A 19,146-nucleotide genomic window follows, 5' to 3' on the forward strand; every position below is an offset into this window, starting at 1 on the left:
CCACTAAGATGGTTTTAGGACAAATATTGCAGAATTAAACAAGTTTACATGAAATAAAAAAAATACCACAGTACCATAAAGATAGCACACGTAAAGCCCAGTTTATACAGTTTATCTGCAAAAAAAGTTAATTTTTTGGTTTAGTTCCTCTTTAAAGCTTTCTTGGATGCAACATCTTCACCTACAACTGTTGGAAGGGTGATCTTATTTGTAGGTTCCACAAATCACGGCCCTGAAACCGGATTCCCTTGTTTTTTGGGCATCTGGACCATCTAGACCAGCACTATTCCAACATCTGTAACTCACCCATCTGCCAAATAAGGACTGAAGCACAATTTAAAAAGGTAATTGTTTAAACAACATTAATGAACACTGGTAACTTTATTTTATTTATAAAATAAATCCAGAAATAGCACCTCTGTTGCATTGTGTTGCATTTTAACCAGGGTCAGTTTAAAGCCCACAGATCCAGTTCAAGTAGTAAAATCACCCTTTTTTATTTTTGAATGAATGTGCAGATCGGTGAGGCAAAAACCAAAATGCTGATCAGTAAAATGTCGGTTGAGCAGATTGGAGCCGACTGTTCTGGTGATATTGGATCAGTCATGGTGTTCATCTCGGAGTTCAGTCACTGGAGACGTTCAGCATTTACCGAGTCTTACTGAAACTGAAACTTCATTGGCTGCTGCCATCAAGTCACTGCAGGTCTTTTTCAGCAAGTCGAGGGTTTCTGAATCAGGTGGAAGCTGTTAATAGCTTCCTCTTTTTGCCATCAGGGGGCGTAGCACCTGCTCCTTTTACTTGCAAGCCATGCTTCCATCGGTGTCCCCGGGAACATTCAGGGCCATCGCTATGTTTAAGTATTATTCTCCTTCTTCATGCAAACACCTCAGTTCATTAGAATTTAAACACTAAATCAAATTAGTCTGAACTAAACGACTGATGAATGGTGGTATAATTTAAAAAAGCTCAAATCTTTTAATAAAGTAAGACAAACACTAAATAGAAGTCCAACATGTGGTTCCTATGCTGAAAACTTTACTCTTTCCTGTCGAGTTGATTTTGCAGATGAATTTTAATTACATCTTAAGCAATGTTCATTAGAAGGTGAGTTTAAGAGGTTTTTTTTCCGAAACTTCTCCTGTAGTCACGGATTATTTTACATATAAAACAAAAAGTTTTATTTTTAATCTCCCGCTTTTTAGAACAGGAACCATTCACAGTTCTGGTTCCTTTAATCAGCTCCTCTGAAGCTCCTTCATGTTGGAGCCAATCACACTTTATTCTGCACAATCGGCTGTTTTTAACGGATTTAATTGGACATAATGCTCCGTTAGAGCACCAATAATTAATCAGGACTTTAAACCAGAAGCTGAATGGTTAAAGGAAGCACAGCTAGCTGTAGTCCAAGTTCAATTTCAACAAGAAAAACAGGATTCTCCTTCAGAACCAAGCAGGAGAATGAAAGTATTTAAACAATGAGCCTTACATAAGCCAGCATCCTTATTTAATAACCACGCCTTGTATTGTCAATAGGATGGGAGAGGAAGAGATCATTAATACTGAGGAAACTGAAGATGAGGGATAAAAAACTTAGAAAAACTTTATATTTTTTATGTAACAGTTTAAAAACTCAAAACCCAAAGAAAGCTTCTTTAGTAGTTTCTATTTTTATCTGAAATGTTTGAGATCTGTTTTAATTAACCTTTTAATTGTTTTGACCTAAACCAACATTTTGTTTTTTAAGCCATTTATGCATTTTAAATTATACCCTGCAATATAATGTTGAAATTAAATGTTTCTGCAATAAAATTTAAAGTCACTAAGCCTCAGTTGTTCTGTGTTTAGATAAATGTGATGACACCATCTGAATGATTGAATTTAAACTGAAATGCATCTTCAGAACCAGTAAAATGACGATATTACAGCAGCACCTGCTGTCCTTATCACATCTGCTACTTATTTCTCCAAGTTTCATGGAAGGTTCACTGAGATGCAAGAAGTGAGTCAAAACCTCAGTTTAAAGAAAAAGTCCCTAAAAAGACCTCAGGAAGGTGGGGTTAATGAGACTCAACATGGAGGAAATGTTTCCAAGGAAAAAACACCCAGGAGAGACACTCAGACCACCGAATGGAAAGATGTCCAAACAGACAGATATCATAAAGCAGACTTCGAGAAAGTCTATTTAAGTTTTCTTTCATTTCTAGAAAAATACGACACACCTAATGGTTCTAAAGAATCCAGATGTGACGCCTCCTCTGCAGCACGTACAGAACCCAACACCTGGCTGCTTCAACAATCACAGGTTAGAGGTGACTGAACTCTAAACACACACACTGTATTGTTCTGAACGCTCATTAGGAAGGTTTTCCCCTCCAAACCTTATGAAGTTTGAAGAGTTCATCCAGTTTAAATTTATTTTATTACCTAAACAATTGCCAATGAGTCCAAGGATCATATGTTGGATTCGCAGTTATTATTAAACTTTTTTCTCCTGAAGTTTTTATTTCCCCTCAGCTGGCAAACGTTTTGTTGCAGAAAACAGAATCAAGAAGATTTCATTAATTTCAGTTTGATTCAGTCGAAACACTTTTTGATTTATACAATAACCTAACATACGATGAGAAATTAAAATAAAGACACAAATTGATCTGGTGGAGAATAAAATCTGTTGTGGGATGCATCTCAGTTTCTAACTGTATTTTTGTTTGTTTTGAACCAATTTTGATGCAACTATAAGCGAACACTTCCTGTGATCTCACCTTTCCTGCAGGCCTGCAGCGGGTTTCATTCTGAAGGGGGAGGGGCAGGGTTTCAGCTCGTTACTGGCCGTCACCGGGGGAGCGCTCGTTGGCAGCGAGTGGCTGTCAGCGTTAATGATGGGCACAGGGGCGGGGCTACAAGACAAAAACAAAGTCAACCACATGTTGGGTTTGTTGATCCAAATGGAAATGCAGCAAATATTTAAAATGTGTGAACAGATGTGGAAAATTAAAATGGAAGCTTGAACAAAAAACAAATAATCTCAAAATTAAATAACTTTAAATACTTGCAAATAGGCAAGAAACAGTCCAAAAAAATTCAATTCAATTCAAAAATATTTTATTAATGCCAAAGGGAAATTAAATGTTCTTGTAACTCATGTTCTGCAGGTTTCCTCAAAGAGCGTTGTAGATGCTGATGGCTGTGGGCAAGAAGGATCTCCTGTAGCGCTCCGTCTTACAGCAGATCTGAAGAAGCCTCTGACTGAAGACACTCTGTTGTTGTAGGACAGTCTGATGAAGAGGATGCTCAGGGTTCTCCATAATGATTCTCAGATGATGGTAGAAGAGATCAGACTTTCCACAACAGACTTATAGAAGATATGCAGCATTTTGCTGCAAACACCAAAGGACCTAAGCTTCCTCAAGAAGTACAGTCTGCTCTGTCCCTTCTTGTAGATGGCTTCACAGTTGCATCTCCACTCTAGTCTGTTGTCCAGGTGAACATCGAGGTATTTATACTCCTCCACCACCTCCACTTCTTCTCCCATGATAGAAATAGTTTTGAACTTATTCCTGTTTCTCTTAAAATCTACAATCATCTCCTTTGTTTTAGTCACGTTCAAAATGAGATGATTGTTTCCACACCATGCCACAAAGCGGTCCACCACCTTCCTGTACTCAGCTTCTTGTCCATCTCTGATCCACCCCACGACTGCAGAATCATCTGAGTATTTCTGCAGATGACAGGAGTCTGTCTTGTACTGGAAGTCTGAGGTGTACAGAGTGAAAAGGAATGGTGAGAGTACAGTCCCCTGTGGTGCTCCTGTGCTGCTGACTACCTGGTTAGACTCACAACCCTTCAGTCTCACAAACTGTGGTCTGTTTGTCAGGTAGTCTTTGATCCAGGAGATTGTTGAGGCCTCCACCTGAGTCTTCTGGAGTTTCTGACAAAGCAAATCAGGTTGGATTGTATTAAATGAACTGGAGAAATCAAAGAACATGATCCTCACAGTGCTGCTGGCTTTGTCCGGATGACAGTGAGTTTGTTGAAGCAGGTGTATGATGGCATCTTCAACTCCACAGCGATAAGCAAACTGAAGGGGGTCCTGATGGTTTACTGTTTGCTTACCCAGGTGGGCCAACAGGAGTCTCTCTAGGACCTTCATGATGTGAGATGTCAGGGCAACAAGTCTATAGTCATTGAGGACTGATGGGTGAGTTTTCTTTGGTACCGGAACAAGACAGGAGGTCTTCCACAACACCGGAACCTTCTTCTGGGCCAGGCTAAGGTTGAAGAGGTGCTGCAGAATCCCACAGAGCTGCTCTGCACAGACCTTCAGGACTCTATGGCCGACATTATCTGGACCTGCAGCCTTATTCCTATTCAGTCTCTCCAGTTGTCTCTTCACCTGACTTCTTGAGACACACAGGTGGAAGGGGGAAGCAAAGGAAGTATCAGCATCTTCTGATATGGTTGAAGGCAAACATGTAGAAGCAGAAGGGTCTAGGGCTGAGGTGGAAGATAAAAAATGTGAGGTGTTACTGGACAGCTGTGGGTCCTGTGGGTCAAAGGAGGGTGGGATGTCTGCTTGGCTGTGAGCAGGAGAGGAGGATGCTGAGCTTCTTTCTGAACTGAACCTATTGAAGAATATGTTCAGTTCATTGGCTAAGTCCAGACCTCCATTGGTCTGATCATCCTTCTGCTTGAAGCCTGTGATCTTCTTCATCCCTGTCCACACATCTCTGATATTGTTTTGCTGGAGCTTGCTCTCCAGCTTCTTCTTGTACACCTCCTTGCTGTCTCTTATCTTGACTTTAAGTTGCTTCTGTAAACTCCTCAATAATTCTCTGTCTCCCTCTCTGAAGGCTCTTTTTCTCTTGTTAAGCAGGTCCTTCAGGTCACTGGTGATCTAAGGTTTGTTATTGGGGAAGCATCTCATGGTTCTGGTGGGGATGATGTTATCCACACAGAAGTTTATATAGTCTGTTACACACTCAGTCATGGCATTGATGTCCTCTCCATGTGGCTGGCACAGTGCGTCTCAGTCTGTAACCTCAAAGCAACCTTGCAGAGCTTCTTCAGCTTCCTGTGACCATTTTCTCACAGTCCTCTTTATTACAGGTAAACAATGTCTCGATATTTGGAGCAGAGAAAAACAAGATTGTGATCTGATGGTCTTGCTTTAGAGATGTACGAGTCCTTGACATTTGCATAAAACAAATCCAATGTTTTGTTTCCTCTGGTTTGTTTTCCCTTTTGTACCTGTTATGAAAATAGCTAAAATGATGTTTATCCTGTATTGTTTTTGTTTGTTGTTCCACTCAAGTTTACATGTTATTACATCTCAATCAAACTTCAGTGTATTTTATTGGGATTGCACATGAGAGACCCACACAGAGTGGTACATAACTGAAGATGACATTCAAATCAGTAGTTAGTCTCTACCAGGTTTTTCACATCTACAGAATGAAAATTTGGTTCATTTCGAGCTGCGACTGGATAGAGAACATCTGGGAACCTTTATGTCAAGTATTGGTACATTCTTGATTGCATTTAGATCTGGACTTTGACTAGGCCGCTCTAACACATGGATATGCTTTGATTTAAGCCATCCCATTTTACAGGTCCTTCTCAAAATATTAGCATATTGTGATAAAGTTCATTATTTTCCATAATGTAATGATGAAAATTTAACATTCATATATTTTAGATTCATTGCACACTAACTGAAATATTTCAGGTCTTTTATTGTCTTAACACGGATGATTTTGGCATACAGCTCATGAAAACCCAAAATTCCTATCTCACAAAATTAGCATATCATTAAAAGGGTCTCTAAACGAGCTATGAACCTAATCATCTGAATCAACGAGTTAACTCTAAACACCTGCAAAAGATTCCTGAGGCCTTTAAAACTCCCAGCCTGGTTCATCACTCAAAACCCCAATCATGGGTAAGACTGCCGACCTGACTGCTGTCCAGAAGGCCACTATTGACACCCTCAAGCAAGAGGGTAAGACACAGAAAGACATTTCTGAACCAATAGGCTGTTCCCAGAGTGCTGTATCAAGGCACCTCAGTGGGAAGTCTGTGGGAAGGAAAAAGTGTGGCAGAAAACGCTGCACAACGAGAAGAGGTGACCGGACCCTGAGGAAGATTGTGGAGAAGGGCCGATTCCAGACCTTGAGGGACCTGCGGAAGCAGTGGACTGAGTCTGGAGTAGAAACATCCAGAACCACCGTGCACAGGCGTGTGCAGGAAATGGGCTACAGGTGCCGCATTCCCCAGGTCAAGCCACTTTTGAACCAGAAACAGCAGCAGAAGCGCCTGACCTGGGCTACAGAGAAGCAGCACTGGACTGTTGTTCAGTGGTCCAAAGTACTTTTTTCGGATGAAAGCAAATTCTGCATGTCATTCGGAAATCAAGGTGCCAGAGTCTGGAGGAAGACTGGAGAGAAGGAATTGCCAAAGTGCCAGAAGTCCAGTGTCAAGTACCCACAGTCAGTGATGGTCTGGGGTGCCGTGTCAGCTGCTGGTGTTGGTCCACTGTGTTTTATCAAGGGCAGGGTCAATGCAGCTAGCTATCAGGAGATTTTGGAGCACTTCATGCTTCCATCTGCTGAAAAGCTTTATGGAGATGAAGATTTCATTTTTCAGCACGACCTGGCACCTGCTCACAGTGCCAAAACCACTGGTAAATGGTTTACTGACCATGGTATCACTGTGCTCAATTGGCCTGCCAACTCTCCTGACCTGAACCCCATAGAGAATCTGTGGGATATTGTGAAGAGAACGTTGAGAGACTCAAGACCCAACTCTGGATGAGCTAAAGGCCGCTATCGAAGCATCCTGGGCCTCCATAAGACCTCAGCAGTGCCACAGGCTGATTGCCTCCATGCCACGCTGCATTGAAGCAGTCATTTCTGCCAAAGGATTCCCGACCAAGTATTGAGTGCATAACTGTACATGATTATTTGAAGGTTGACGTTTTTTGTATTAAAAACACTTTTCTTTTATTGGTCGGATGAAATATGCTAATTTTGTGAGATAGGAATTTTGGGTTTTCATGAGCTGTATGCCAAAATCATCCGTATTAAGACAATAAAAGACCTGAAATATTTCAGTTAGTGTGCAATGAATCTAAAATATATGAATGTTAAATTTTCATCATGACATTATGGAAAATAATGAACTTTATCACAATATGCTAATATTTTGAGAAGGACCTGTAGGTCTCACTGCATGTTTAGGGTGGTGGTCCTGCTGGAGGGTGAACCTCCACCTCAGAGGTCCTCTTCACTCCTCTGATCTGTAATTTAAGTAAGATCCGAATTATATAAAGAAACTCATAAAACCTGGAATTTTTGGGTCAATTGGACTATTCTCAGCAACAGGTCAGGATTAGATCCATCTATTTTCCCAAATGTTTGCTGCATGTATTAACTGGCCACATTTTTGACACTCTGACGTAGGCCACACTGTTGCCTTCCAAGCAGAAACTGCATGCAGGACTTTTTATGGCTTTGTTTCAACAATAATTTCCTCTTTTTACTATCATAAAGGGACAGATTTGTGCACACCCAAGCTGTGGATCTCTGCAGCTCCTCCAGAGTTACCATGGGCTACCTGGCTGCTTCTATAAATAATGCTCTCTGCCCAGAAAACAATCATTTTCTTCTGCTTCACAAATCATGTTTCATGTTGGTCTAAAACGTAAAATCTAAATAAAAGATATTAAAGTTTAACATGAAAAGGTTCAGGAATCACTGCATATGTTAGAAGTTTCTACTTGATCTCACAATGTGCAACACAGCATCATCTAGAGTGATGACTGCGCTCGGTTTGGGCAGATAAACTAATGAACTGAACGTGTGGCTTGTTTGGAGAACAGTGTGAGAACTTATTTAGGACAAATCCTGGTAAACAAAAGTAGACAATGTTTTCTTTACACCACACAGAGAGGGGGTTACTAACACACAAGCATAGCAGTTTTCTGTCACTGATTGAAGATATGGTTGTAAAAAACGGAAAGCTAAAAACTGAAAGGTCAATCTGTACCTGCAGAGACTACTGGCTCTGTTCAGATCTCAGCATTAAGGGAAGAAAACATCTGAAATATTCTACCATTCCTGACTTCTCTCTCTGATCACTAAACATGTAAGTACACCCAAACTGCCAGTCTGTAATTTACATCTGAATTAAATGAAAGGGTCAACCTGTAGCCAGGAACGAGCTCCTTGTTTAACAACAAAGACACAGCAGCTTCGTTGTGACTCCGACCACTTTGAGGCATAGTACATGTAGGCACACCGCACTTAAAGGAGGATTAATGATGGAAAGCTAAATACTACATGATCATGTAATGAATGGGTTGATTACAAAATGATGCGAAATATTTAGCGAAATATTTTGAAAGTAAAAAAAAATAAAAAATTGACAAATGAACAGGAACGAAGGACAAACACCCCATACCAACTGTTCAGCAGGGTGGTGGAAGTGTGATGATTGGGGCTGCAGGAACTGGGAACCTTGCACAGTTTCTTATTATTGCTGCTTATTTAAGATCAACACAAATCTGACTGAGAAATGTGATTAAAAACATTGTTCATATTTGAAAATTCAGCAGCTAAACTCCAGTCTGAGAAAATCTAACTATGACACATCCCTTTGTCCGAAGGATCACTGGATGCAAGCAGGTTTCGGCCAACTCACCTCGGCAGAGGGATGACAGTAGGAGCAAGGCGGCGGCAGGCTATGATTGGCTGCTGCTGCTGGTGAATGGGCGTGGCTACAGCTGACAAAAGCTCGGATTGGACCATGCTTTCTGACTTCACAACCTGAAGAAAACGATCACCACTGCTGTTAAGGAAATATGTCACAGAAGCGAGTAAAAGATCTCTCAGGTTTCAGACCTTGTTGCCCTTTGACCTCTTGGAGGGGTCTGGGGGGATGGTCAGGCTCACGTGGTGGTCAGGGGGCGGAGCTTTAAGGTGCTTCTCAGTAACAGGAACCTTCTGCTTCATTCTATACAAAACCTGAAGAAAACAAGACAGAAAAGCCCAAAACGCAATCATTAAACAACGATTAGGTCCAGTTAGTTCATCTGACAAAGGTTATTCTGTGGAAACATCCAATCAGATGCTTGAGTTGCTCTAATCTGCCTAGAAACACCTAACTTTGTCATGCATGTAGTAAGAAAGAATTATTTTTTAAAATAATCCAAAAACTGTTCTATCAAAAGATGAGAAAAATCTTAAGGAAATAAAAAAATAACGACAGTTAAAACCAAACAATTTTCAAAATTACTAATTTCTTTATATTTTAAAACATTTATTAATTAATGTCATTGAGGTTCACTGGTCTGTTTTCCTTTAAGGTTGAATATTTCTTCTCCTTTATAAATCCTGCTTTATATGGATACACCTTCATAAAATGGGAATGGTTGGTCATATTAACTTCCTGTTTGTGACACATTAGTATATGAGAGGGGGGAAACTTTTTAAGATGGTTGGTGGCCATGGCGGCCATTTTGAAGTCGGCCATTTTCAATCAAACGTTTGTTTTTTCAATAGGAAGAGGGTCATGTGACACATCAAACCTATTGGGAATTTCACAAGAAAAATAATGGTGTGCTTAGTTTTAACATAACTTTATTCTTTCATGAGTTATTCACAGGTTTCTCTATGTTTACAGCCATTGACATGTCGCCGAGGTTAACAAAGATAGTAGGGCCATTCTTCATCAATGGAAACCTCAAGCCCACTGGATATGCGAAATTGCTACATGATGATGTGTTTCCCATTGAAGCTGGCACGTTCCCTGAGTTTTTCCAGCAAGATGGTGCACCACCGCATTATGGGTGTCAGGTCTGAGCATTCCTAGATGAACAGTTTCCTGGAAAGTGGATTGGTCGTCGTAGGCCAGTTGAATGGCCCCCAAGGTCTCCTGATCTGACCCCCTTAGACTTTTATCTTTGGGGTCATCTGAAGGCAATTGTCTATGCTGTGAAGATACGAGATGTGCAGCACCTGAAACTACGGATATTGGAAGCCTGTGCTAGCATTTCTCCTGCGGTGTTGCTATCAGTGTGTGAAGAGTGGGAGAAGAGGGTTGCATTGACAATCCAACACAATGGGCAGCACATTGAACACATTTTATAAGTGGTCAGAAACTTCAAAATAACTCATGAAAGAATAGTTATGTTAAAACCAAACACAACATTGTTTTTCTTGTCAGTCAGTCAGTAATTTTCTACCGCTTATTTCATAGTGGGTCGCGGGGGAGCTGTTTTTCTTGTGAAATTCCAAATAGGTTTGATGTGTCACGTGACCCTCTTCCTATTGAAAAAACAAAAGTTGGATTCAAAATGGCCAACTTCAAAATGGCCACCATGGCCACCACCCATCTTGAAAAGTTTCCCCCCTCACATATACTAATGTGCCACAAACAGGAAGTTAATATGACCAACCATTCCCATTTTATGAAGGTGTATCCATATAAATGGCCCACCCTGTATATTCAATTCAGTTTTATTTATATAGCGCCAATTCACAACACATGTCGTCTCAAGGAACTTCACAAAAGTCAGGTTCATACATTCCAATTAATCCTAACCATTGAACAGTGCAGTCAGATTCAGTTATTTATTCAAATTGGATAAAAAAGTTTTTCTATCTAAGGAAACCCAGCAGATTGCATCCAGTCAGTGACTTGCAGCATTCACTCCTCCTGGATGAGCATGTAGAGACAGTGGACAGTCACTGGCGTTGACTTTGCAGCAATCCCTCATACTGAGCATGCATGTAGCGACAGTGGAAAGGAAAAACTCCCTTTTAACAAGAAGAGACCTCCAGCAGAACCAGAACCAGGCTCAGTGTGAGCAGCCATCTGCCACGACCGACTGGGGGTTTGAGAGAACAGAGCAGAGACACAAAGAGAACAAAGAAGCACTGATCCAGGAGTACTTTCTATGGGAAGGAAAAGTAAATGTTAATGGATGTAGCTCCTTTAGTCGTTTCATCTAGAAAGAAAGAACAGATAAACTCTGAGCCAGTTTTCAAGGTTAGAGTCTGAAGGAGAGAGCATGTATATATATATATATATATGGGGTTTTTTTTGGTTTGTAATGACTTTTAGAGACTTCCAGGTCTGCAGCTACAGGATTGAAATGAAACATCTTTAGTAACACTGATGGCTAGAATGTGTAGAATTTTCAATATAAACTAACTTTTTCCTTTGCATCTTTTATTAATCTCCAGTTCTTTGTGTTTTTATTTGATTTCATTTTATGATTCAATACATAAATGTCTTTAAAGAAAGATAAACGTAATCAGTTCAGAGGAGATCTTGCTGATTACTGTAGACCTTGGGAGGCGAAGTCTAAGTAACAGGAAGTGTTTGAGTCTTTAGAGCAAGGAGTTTTCTGAGGTTTCTCTGTGTGTAGGAGCTCCCTCATGTGGACAAAGTGTCAAACTACACTGGAGGGAACAAAATAGATAAACTGGTACACTTAAGAAAATGAAATATTGTGAAAAAGTTCAATATTTTCTGTCACTCATTTCAGAAAACTAAGCTCATATATTATATAGATTCATCATACAAAGAGTGAAATAGTTCACCCTGTATTCCCTGTAGTTTTGATGATTATGGCTTGCAGATAATGTAAACCCCAAATTCAGTGTATCAGAATTTTAACAATACATAAGATCAATAAAAAAGGATATTTTAAACATAAATGTTAGTCTTCTGAAAAGTATGTTCATTTCTATGCACTTGATGTTTTGTCTGGGCTCCTTTTGCATGAATTACTGCATCAAGGCATGGAGGAGACCAGCCTGTGGTTCTGCTGAGGTGTTCAAGTTCTAATGTATCTCTATGGGGTTCTGGTCAGGCCAGTTTGCTGGCCAATCAAGCACAGTAACACCATGGTCACTGGACCAGCTATGGTACCTTTGGCAGTGTGGATTCTGAATCTCTCCACTTTTCCTCCATACTCTGGGACCTTGATTTCTAAATGAAATGTAAACTTTACTTTCATCTGAAAAGAGGACTTTGGACCACAGAGCAACAGTCCAATTATTTTTCTCCTCAGCCTAGAAAGCTTGTAGCTCATGTGTAGGATTCATCTGTGCTGAGCAGGTCTTGATGCACCAATTCCAGCATCAGTCCACTCCTTGAGAAGCTTCCCCAAATTCTTGAATGGATTTTGCACAAAAATCCTCTCAAGCCAACAATTCTCTCACTGTTCCACCTTTTCATACCACACTTTTTCCTTCCACTCAACTTTCTTTGAATAAACAGTAAATCAGATTATTTTCCAGGTATAATAGTTAGAAGTTAAATTCTTTACAAAATTCCTCATTTTAATATATCTTTATTTTTATTTCTTTATTTTTTTATCAATTATATAATTTTAGGGTTTATTTTGTTACCTAATAGATACATATTTAACATACTTTTACTTTTGATTAAAATCAGGTGATTTTTCTGTAATAAATTTTATTTACTTTATTTCTCTGGGGGATTTGGTCGATGCTTTTCATTATTTTGATTCCTTCCTTTTTCCTTTTTGTTTTGCAAAACTTTATTTTAGGATTTTGACATTCGTAAATGATCAGCAAAGTATCTCCAAACCCACCCACATAAAGAGGAGATAGAAACATCTTCCTTTTCAAAATAAAAGGAAACAAATCTAATCTGGGTGGCCAAGTAATACCTGCTTCCCTTGGACCCTTGGATTTAGCGTTCCATATGAACAGTCTCATATGTTTATTGAGATTTTTAGAGAACCTGCGAGGTACCAGGATGGGTAACGATGGGAAGAGATCCTGCAGCCTAGGTGGTATATTCATTTGAATACAATTTATCCTGCCAATCAAATTAATGGATCAATTTGTACTCAACCAACCAATTACTCAGCACCATATTCTTATTTACCATAACCCCAAGGCATCTTTTTCCACTTGGGGACCATTTAAATTAACTCGTTTGCTGATTTTCAACATTTTAGAGTGGAACAATTTCACTTTTTTCACAGTTTACTTTATTACCAGATTGGAAACTGAACATCTGAAGTTTAGCACCAGACTCAGATGGGTTTGTTAAGTAAAGTCCTGATTCCTTCCTTATAATAAAATTTATAAACATATTCTTTCAGTAGTGACTCTGAGCAACGCTGTGGTTTACCATCAAGCAGGTGATGATGATGAGGAAGAAGGTGAAGAAGAGGACAATATTGTAGAGACCATCTCTGCTCCAGACGTGATCCCTCTGCTCGTCCTGCAGGACGTTTTTCTTCGGAGATGAAGGAGAAGAATCTGGGATGTTTCTGCAGCACTGAAAGGAAGGATCATTTAAAATCTGTAAGAACATTAAAAAGATTTACATAAAACTCCACTATTCAAACTATTCTGTGGGGAGGCTGAGTTTTTAAACATTTACCTCCGGTTTGACCTCTGTGATACCAAAGTTGGCCAAATGGTGATGGAGAACGCTGCGATTCAGTGATTGGACAACTTCCTTAGCAGAGCGGAGCTCGTAGATATCCCGCCTCTCAGAGGACACAAAGAGCTCGATGCCGTTTCTTGCCTGTAAAGAGCGTCCGTCCATCAGCAAAGAGAAAAGGGGCTTAAATTGAGTGTGGCGAGGGGGCGACTTACATTTAGCTTGTTGATGTGAACGTGTTGAGGAGCAACACCGAGCGCCGCCGCTACACTGTCCCGGAACCAAAGAAGGTGGCTGATGTTCAGCCTCCTTACACCCACAGCCAGGTACTGGAACAAAGATGGAGGAGTCAATAAATACTGGGTCTGTGAATGTGACCACAGGATGGGGGTCTTCAGTGTAGCTGCATCATCTCAAAGGTCTGACTATTGTAGTCGTTTCTCATTTAGCGCTACAGGTCAGATAAAAAGAAACCAGCATCTACCTGCTGGACAATACGAGAAGAAGACATCACTGACCAACACACATCAGTTAATTTCATTTCTGCTCAAATATTCACAGGAATCCAATAATGAAGAAATCAATTACAGCTCTGTCCTCGTTCATAATTTTAACTGTTAAAATTACTTCTGCAACTGAGTCGTTTCTTTTCTCAGTGTCTGAGCCAAATGAAGGAGAGAGAACTGATTCTAACAGTGACTGCAGCTCAGCACTGTCTTGTATCCAGGATCTTGTTATTCGCTCACAAGTCATATCTCACTCTGATGGTAGGTGACGGTCGGAACGTAGGCGGCAGGTAAATCAGGACCTTTGCTTTTTGGCTAGACTCTTTCTTCACCACAACAGACCAGAGTAGCCCCAATCTTCCTGTCCTTCAACCGTTCCATCCTACCACTCATGAGCAAGACAACAAGATACTTAAAATCCTCTACTTTAGGCAGAGGCTGACTCCGATTAGGGCTGCATCATATTAGAAAATCTTGCAGTCGTGATAATAATGGTATATACTGGATGAAATCAGGTGTGATATCTACCTTTTTTCTTCTTTCCTCTCTTTCTCTTCTGTGCTTTCATCACTACGTGACTTCGCATTTTCAGCAACAACTGGCTAAATATGACATTAGCATGAAAAATGTAAGTTTATAACACTTGGAATATATCAGCCAACAAATTTTGCACTCCGAACAGTCCTTTGTGATATTGATATTTCCCACAATGACATGGAGATGACGATATATTGAAATGATCCAAAAGTGATGCTTTCATTTAGAGCTCCATGAACAGATTGAACGTCTCTCCAAACATAGACATGGAGCTAATATTTAACTGAATAAAAGCAATAAAAGCCTCTGAGAAGATCAGATTGTTTCTTTAAATGAGATTAGAAGCAAACAAACAAGACGTCTGACCTCTGCAGCTTTCTGTCCACCAGTCTGAAGCCCCCCGGCTGCTGCTGCAGCTTCAACATCCCTGTGTGTTACTGTGTGTGTGCAAATGAATGGGAGAGTGGGCGGCTGTTTGCTAATGGCTAAAACAACATGTTCTGCTGCAACTTAATTCAATATGAGGAACAAAACCTGCAGCCCGTCAGGCTCAGCTCCCAGAGCTGATGTTATTAGTCTGTGCCTGGTTACAGTTTGCTCTCTTTAAACAACTCCTGTTTCTCTCAGTAGGAAAATAAAACACAGCCTGACCAAACCAAATACTCCAATAATTATATTAATAATAAAAATAATGATGACGAACAATTACCTAAAGGGAAAGACTCTACTAACCAACCATCAGTTTCCATCTGGGTTTCTGTTTTCACACCTTTAAAATCTACAACCTAACCTGAAAAAATGTCATTCAATTTTAAAAATCCAAAGTATTTAAGACAATCTTAGCAGGTAAACACCTCTAAGATGATCTGCTCCCTGACATGATGACAGAGACCAAATAAAAGTCCTGATGTTGGACTGGATTTGGTTGGTTTTGTCTTGGTAAAATTACCAAACGGCTTCAGCTTCAGGCAGCAATAATCCACTGAATTCTGTGTAAGCAGATAATCGTCCGAATGCATCAAGCAGTAACCATATAAACTGTTTAACAGGCAGCCAGATAATGAAACTCGCTCATATAAAAACGACGCAAGGCAAGGACTAAATAAACCAGGATAAAGTGGGAAACAATGCAGACAACCTTACCAAGCAAGCATGCAAACATTGTCGAGCACACGAGGCTTTTCCCTGAATGAAAGGAGGCGAGCCGCCTGTCAGTCACAGACCAGGAACTTTTCGCTCCATTTCCTGATCTACTCATTCACTGATCTCTGATTGGCTTAGAGCATGACACAACTCAACCCTCCACCTGATTGGCCGTCGTCCGGGTAATGCCATTATCCCACTGTGCTTCCTGTTGGGATCAGGTACTATTTTTGTCCAAGCCACACGCTTTAGCGATTATAGCCTCTAATTAACCAGCAGCCTGGGTTGGCAGGGAGAGGGCATGGAATGGGGACGGGGTGGGGGTCAAACTGGGATCAATCACAGAGGGAGGGCTGGAAGGGGGCGGTGCTGTGGACAGGGTTCAATCAATTTAAAAACACCAACACAACCTAAGATTAGAGCTTCAGCGATTAGTCATCAGCAGATAATCAATTCAACATTCAATTCTAGTTTGAGTCATTTTAAAGCCTCCAGGACAGAAAAACAAACAACTCCTTAACTGAGGAGTCCTTTGTGGACTTTAGAGGCAAACTGTAGATAAAACATGAAACCACTAACAGGAAAATCCTTTATTTTCTAATAAACAAAAAAAATTGAGGTTATTTTGAAATGACGGCATGTTTCTTTCAAAAAAGCAATAGAAAAAAAAAACATAATAGTGAAAAGAAATCATCTCAATAAATACTTTCTGTCATGTCCTCTGTGTTTTCTGCAGTCCGCTTATGACCACTCTATGAATGGATTTAACACTTATGGTAAAAATCACTCTTAACCGACTAGTCAGAGCAAATTAATGTCTTAAATCTTTGTGAGAAGCTTTTCAGGCCTCTCCAACATAAGTTCAGAGTGAATTTTCTCCGTGTTTCTGTCACCTCACCTTTTGATTGGCTGCTCGTCTCATTCAACAGGCATCGTGCTCGTTTGTCATCGGGGAACACCCCACACGGTAGGATATCGGGCCAAGAACATCCAACATGTTGAATATCAGGGATTTGAAGTTGGAGCGGTCCCAACGTCCTTCCAGCCAACTAGATCACGCTTAACACATCACACACATCAGGATTATCTCATAAGATTATCTTAAGAGCCATCACGATGATTGGGGCATGTTGGACGGGGAAGATCGTGGCAAAAACCGGCGTGAAATCCTGCTGTGTGAGCCAGGCAGTTTGGAGAAAATCCTTCTGGAGTACCCAGAAGAAACCCACGCATGCACGGGGAGAACAAGCAAACTCCATCCAGTAAGACACCAGGATTCGAACCCAGAATCGTCTTGGTGCAAGGCATCAGTGCCAACAACTGCTCCGCTGTGCAGGACCCTACAGGTTCTATTGAAGTGATTTCAAGACACTACGGGTCCGATATTAATCATGCCTGGGTGTGGCTCGTTAAACTGACTTTAGCTTTCTAAAGTATTTACTTATTCATGATTAATTACCTTTCCACAAAGAGCTTTTTATTTATCATTAGACAATGGCATTTGGTTTCATTCAGGTCGCCGTCTGATTTTAACATTTGTTTGATGATCAGAAACAGCAAAAAATGGAAGAAAACTGGGAGGACAAATACTCCTTCACAGCACTGTTGACATCTGTAAAACTAACAGCAGCTGCATAAGGCTCATCTTTATCTGCAGAGCAGTCAGAGTACCATCACCGCAAGGGTTTCAAAATCAATAGTTCTGATTTCAGAGTTAGAAAACTCAACCTTAATCAAAAGCCCAAAGTGTGTGTCTGGGAGGTATCGGAGCCAACGGCGCTGGATGAATCATGTTTCTCTCTGTGGGTTTGAAGCGGCATGAAAGTCCCCTCCACTACACTGTCTGCACACAGATGAATTATTCATCAGTTTAACACAGAAACCCAGGATGGATCTTCATGCTCTGAGGTGTGTGGGCAGATGTTTGACCCTGCTCCACATGTTTAATCGCTGCTTTGTTTTGAAGGAGTTTCTCTGGATGTTCCGTTTTGAATCACATCTCAATATTTCAAACTAAACATGAAAATACTACTTTATAAGTCAACATATCTGGAAGTTTACTGTAAGCATGGTATGAAATTATGCATCCCTAACTGTAACTATAGGGGTGTAAATATTAATTAACACTAAACCATTATTCTAGCATTAAAAACAAACACTGGAATCAAAACTTGATCTTAACCCAGTGGCCTGTAGAACAGGCCCAGTTCTACAGGCTGAAGATGGTTTGGATTAAGATCCTGAACAGAGCAGCACTAGTCTTTATAAAGCACTCTACAAACAGGACCACAAACTGGACACCTCGTTCAGATTCAGCTGAAAGTAAGTATACCCCCCACTCCCCTGATGTTGCTTTAAGCAAAATGTTGAGTTTCCAATAAGATTTTAACTAAATCTTCTGATTTCCTGCCAAAAAACTATTAATAACAATATACACGATGCATTTAAGGGTGCAGAAAAACAGACATTTCACAAGATTGGAGAATACAGAGAAAGGTGATGTTTGACCATCCCTCTTTGAACCTCTCTGGATCATCCAGCTCCTGGTTCCTCTCTTATGCTTTCTTCTGATCAGCCCAACAGGTTTTCTACAGGATTTGGGCCTGGAACTGAGATGGCCATTGAAGTAGGTTGATTCTCTGTAAGAAAACAACCTAGATGTCCTGTTAAAACAATATCTGCAGCAGTACAGTATAAGAAGCAGCTATGTGATATGTGAGCATGCATAACCAGAGGTCATTTCTGGAGGTCATCATCCAAATGCATGAACGATGAAGGTCCAGGTATGATTAAATGATCCCATTTTAGGTGTGAAAGATTGTTTTTACTATATGATGTAATCCTAATATGATCTGCAAACGACTGTTTACATGTAAGAATGATGATTACAATGAGACACAAGCGAAGGAGGTAATTTCAACCTGAGGAGGTTTAAATTTAAGAAGGAATGAAGGAACCTGTAACTACATACAAGCTTTAGGGGTTTAAATCATCAAGTCAGCAACAAACGAGTTTCAACACAACTCTACAGTCACGCTGAGTCATAACGGCGTCGCCTTGACTACAACAGAGCATCAACTTGCACCACACATGCTGTGAAAAGCAGACAGAGGGGCAAAGGTCACAAGGTATCATTGAGGCATGTGATATAATGCAGCAATGGGAGGCAACTGGTTACCATCTGAGGCTTACACAACGACCGTTTCTCTCACTTCCACCTCGTTGCATCACATTAGTCTATATTATATCATGCGCACCTTTAAATTAGGTGTGAGTTGGAGGAAGGATGTCTGATCATGTGGTCACTCGTGAGGTTTTAATTTAAACTTCCTAATTATAAACAGGTTTTGTGAATGAGATGACCTCAGGACTATATTTTATGGTTTCTCTCAGGTCGAAAGCTTGCAGGGTGCTTCGAGTCAGAAGAGTCTCAGTGCATTAGAGCATGGTTTTCACAGAGATACAGCCTGCAGGGACAGGTCATGTGACGACACACGGGAAGTCCATCTGCACAGAAAACGACAATCAGAGG

The 19,146-nt window shown here is 40.5% G+C and overlaps 1 protein-coding gene across 2 annotated transcripts in view; it reads right to left on the reverse strand.

Moving 5' to 3' along the window:
• The window catches only part of ptprr (protein tyrosine phosphatase receptor type R), a 54,504-nt gene that overhangs the window by 19,272 nt on the left and 16,086 nt on the right, over window positions 1–19,146 (reverse strand). For both annotated transcript variants that reach the window (XR_007042077.1, XM_047389984.1), the window contains exons 4-9: window positions 13,644–13,757; window positions 13,426–13,572; window positions 13,171–13,320; window positions 8,898–9,020; window positions 8,698–8,822; window positions 2,763–2,897 (exon numbers count right to left, since the gene is read on the reverse strand). Coding sequence is in view for 1 of the 2 variants with exons in the window: in XM_047389984.1 (XP_047245940.1) it covers window positions 2,763–2,897; window positions 8,698–8,822; window positions 8,898–9,020; window positions 13,171–13,320; window positions 13,426–13,572; window positions 13,644–13,757 (794 nt within the window). In the remaining variant the exon portion in view is untranslated. The remainder of the gene's footprint in view (window positions 1–2,762; window positions 2,898–8,697; window positions 8,823–8,897; window positions 9,021–13,170; window positions 13,321–13,425; window positions 13,573–13,643; window positions 13,758–19,146) is intronic.

Source organism: Girardinichthys multiradiatus, chromosome 17, assembly GCF_021462225.1.
Source record: "Girardinichthys multiradiatus isolate DD_20200921_A chromosome 17, DD_fGirMul_XY1, whole genome shotgun sequence".
NCBI lineage: Eukaryota > Metazoa > Chordata > Actinopteri > Cyprinodontiformes > Goodeidae > Girardinichthys > Girardinichthys multiradiatus.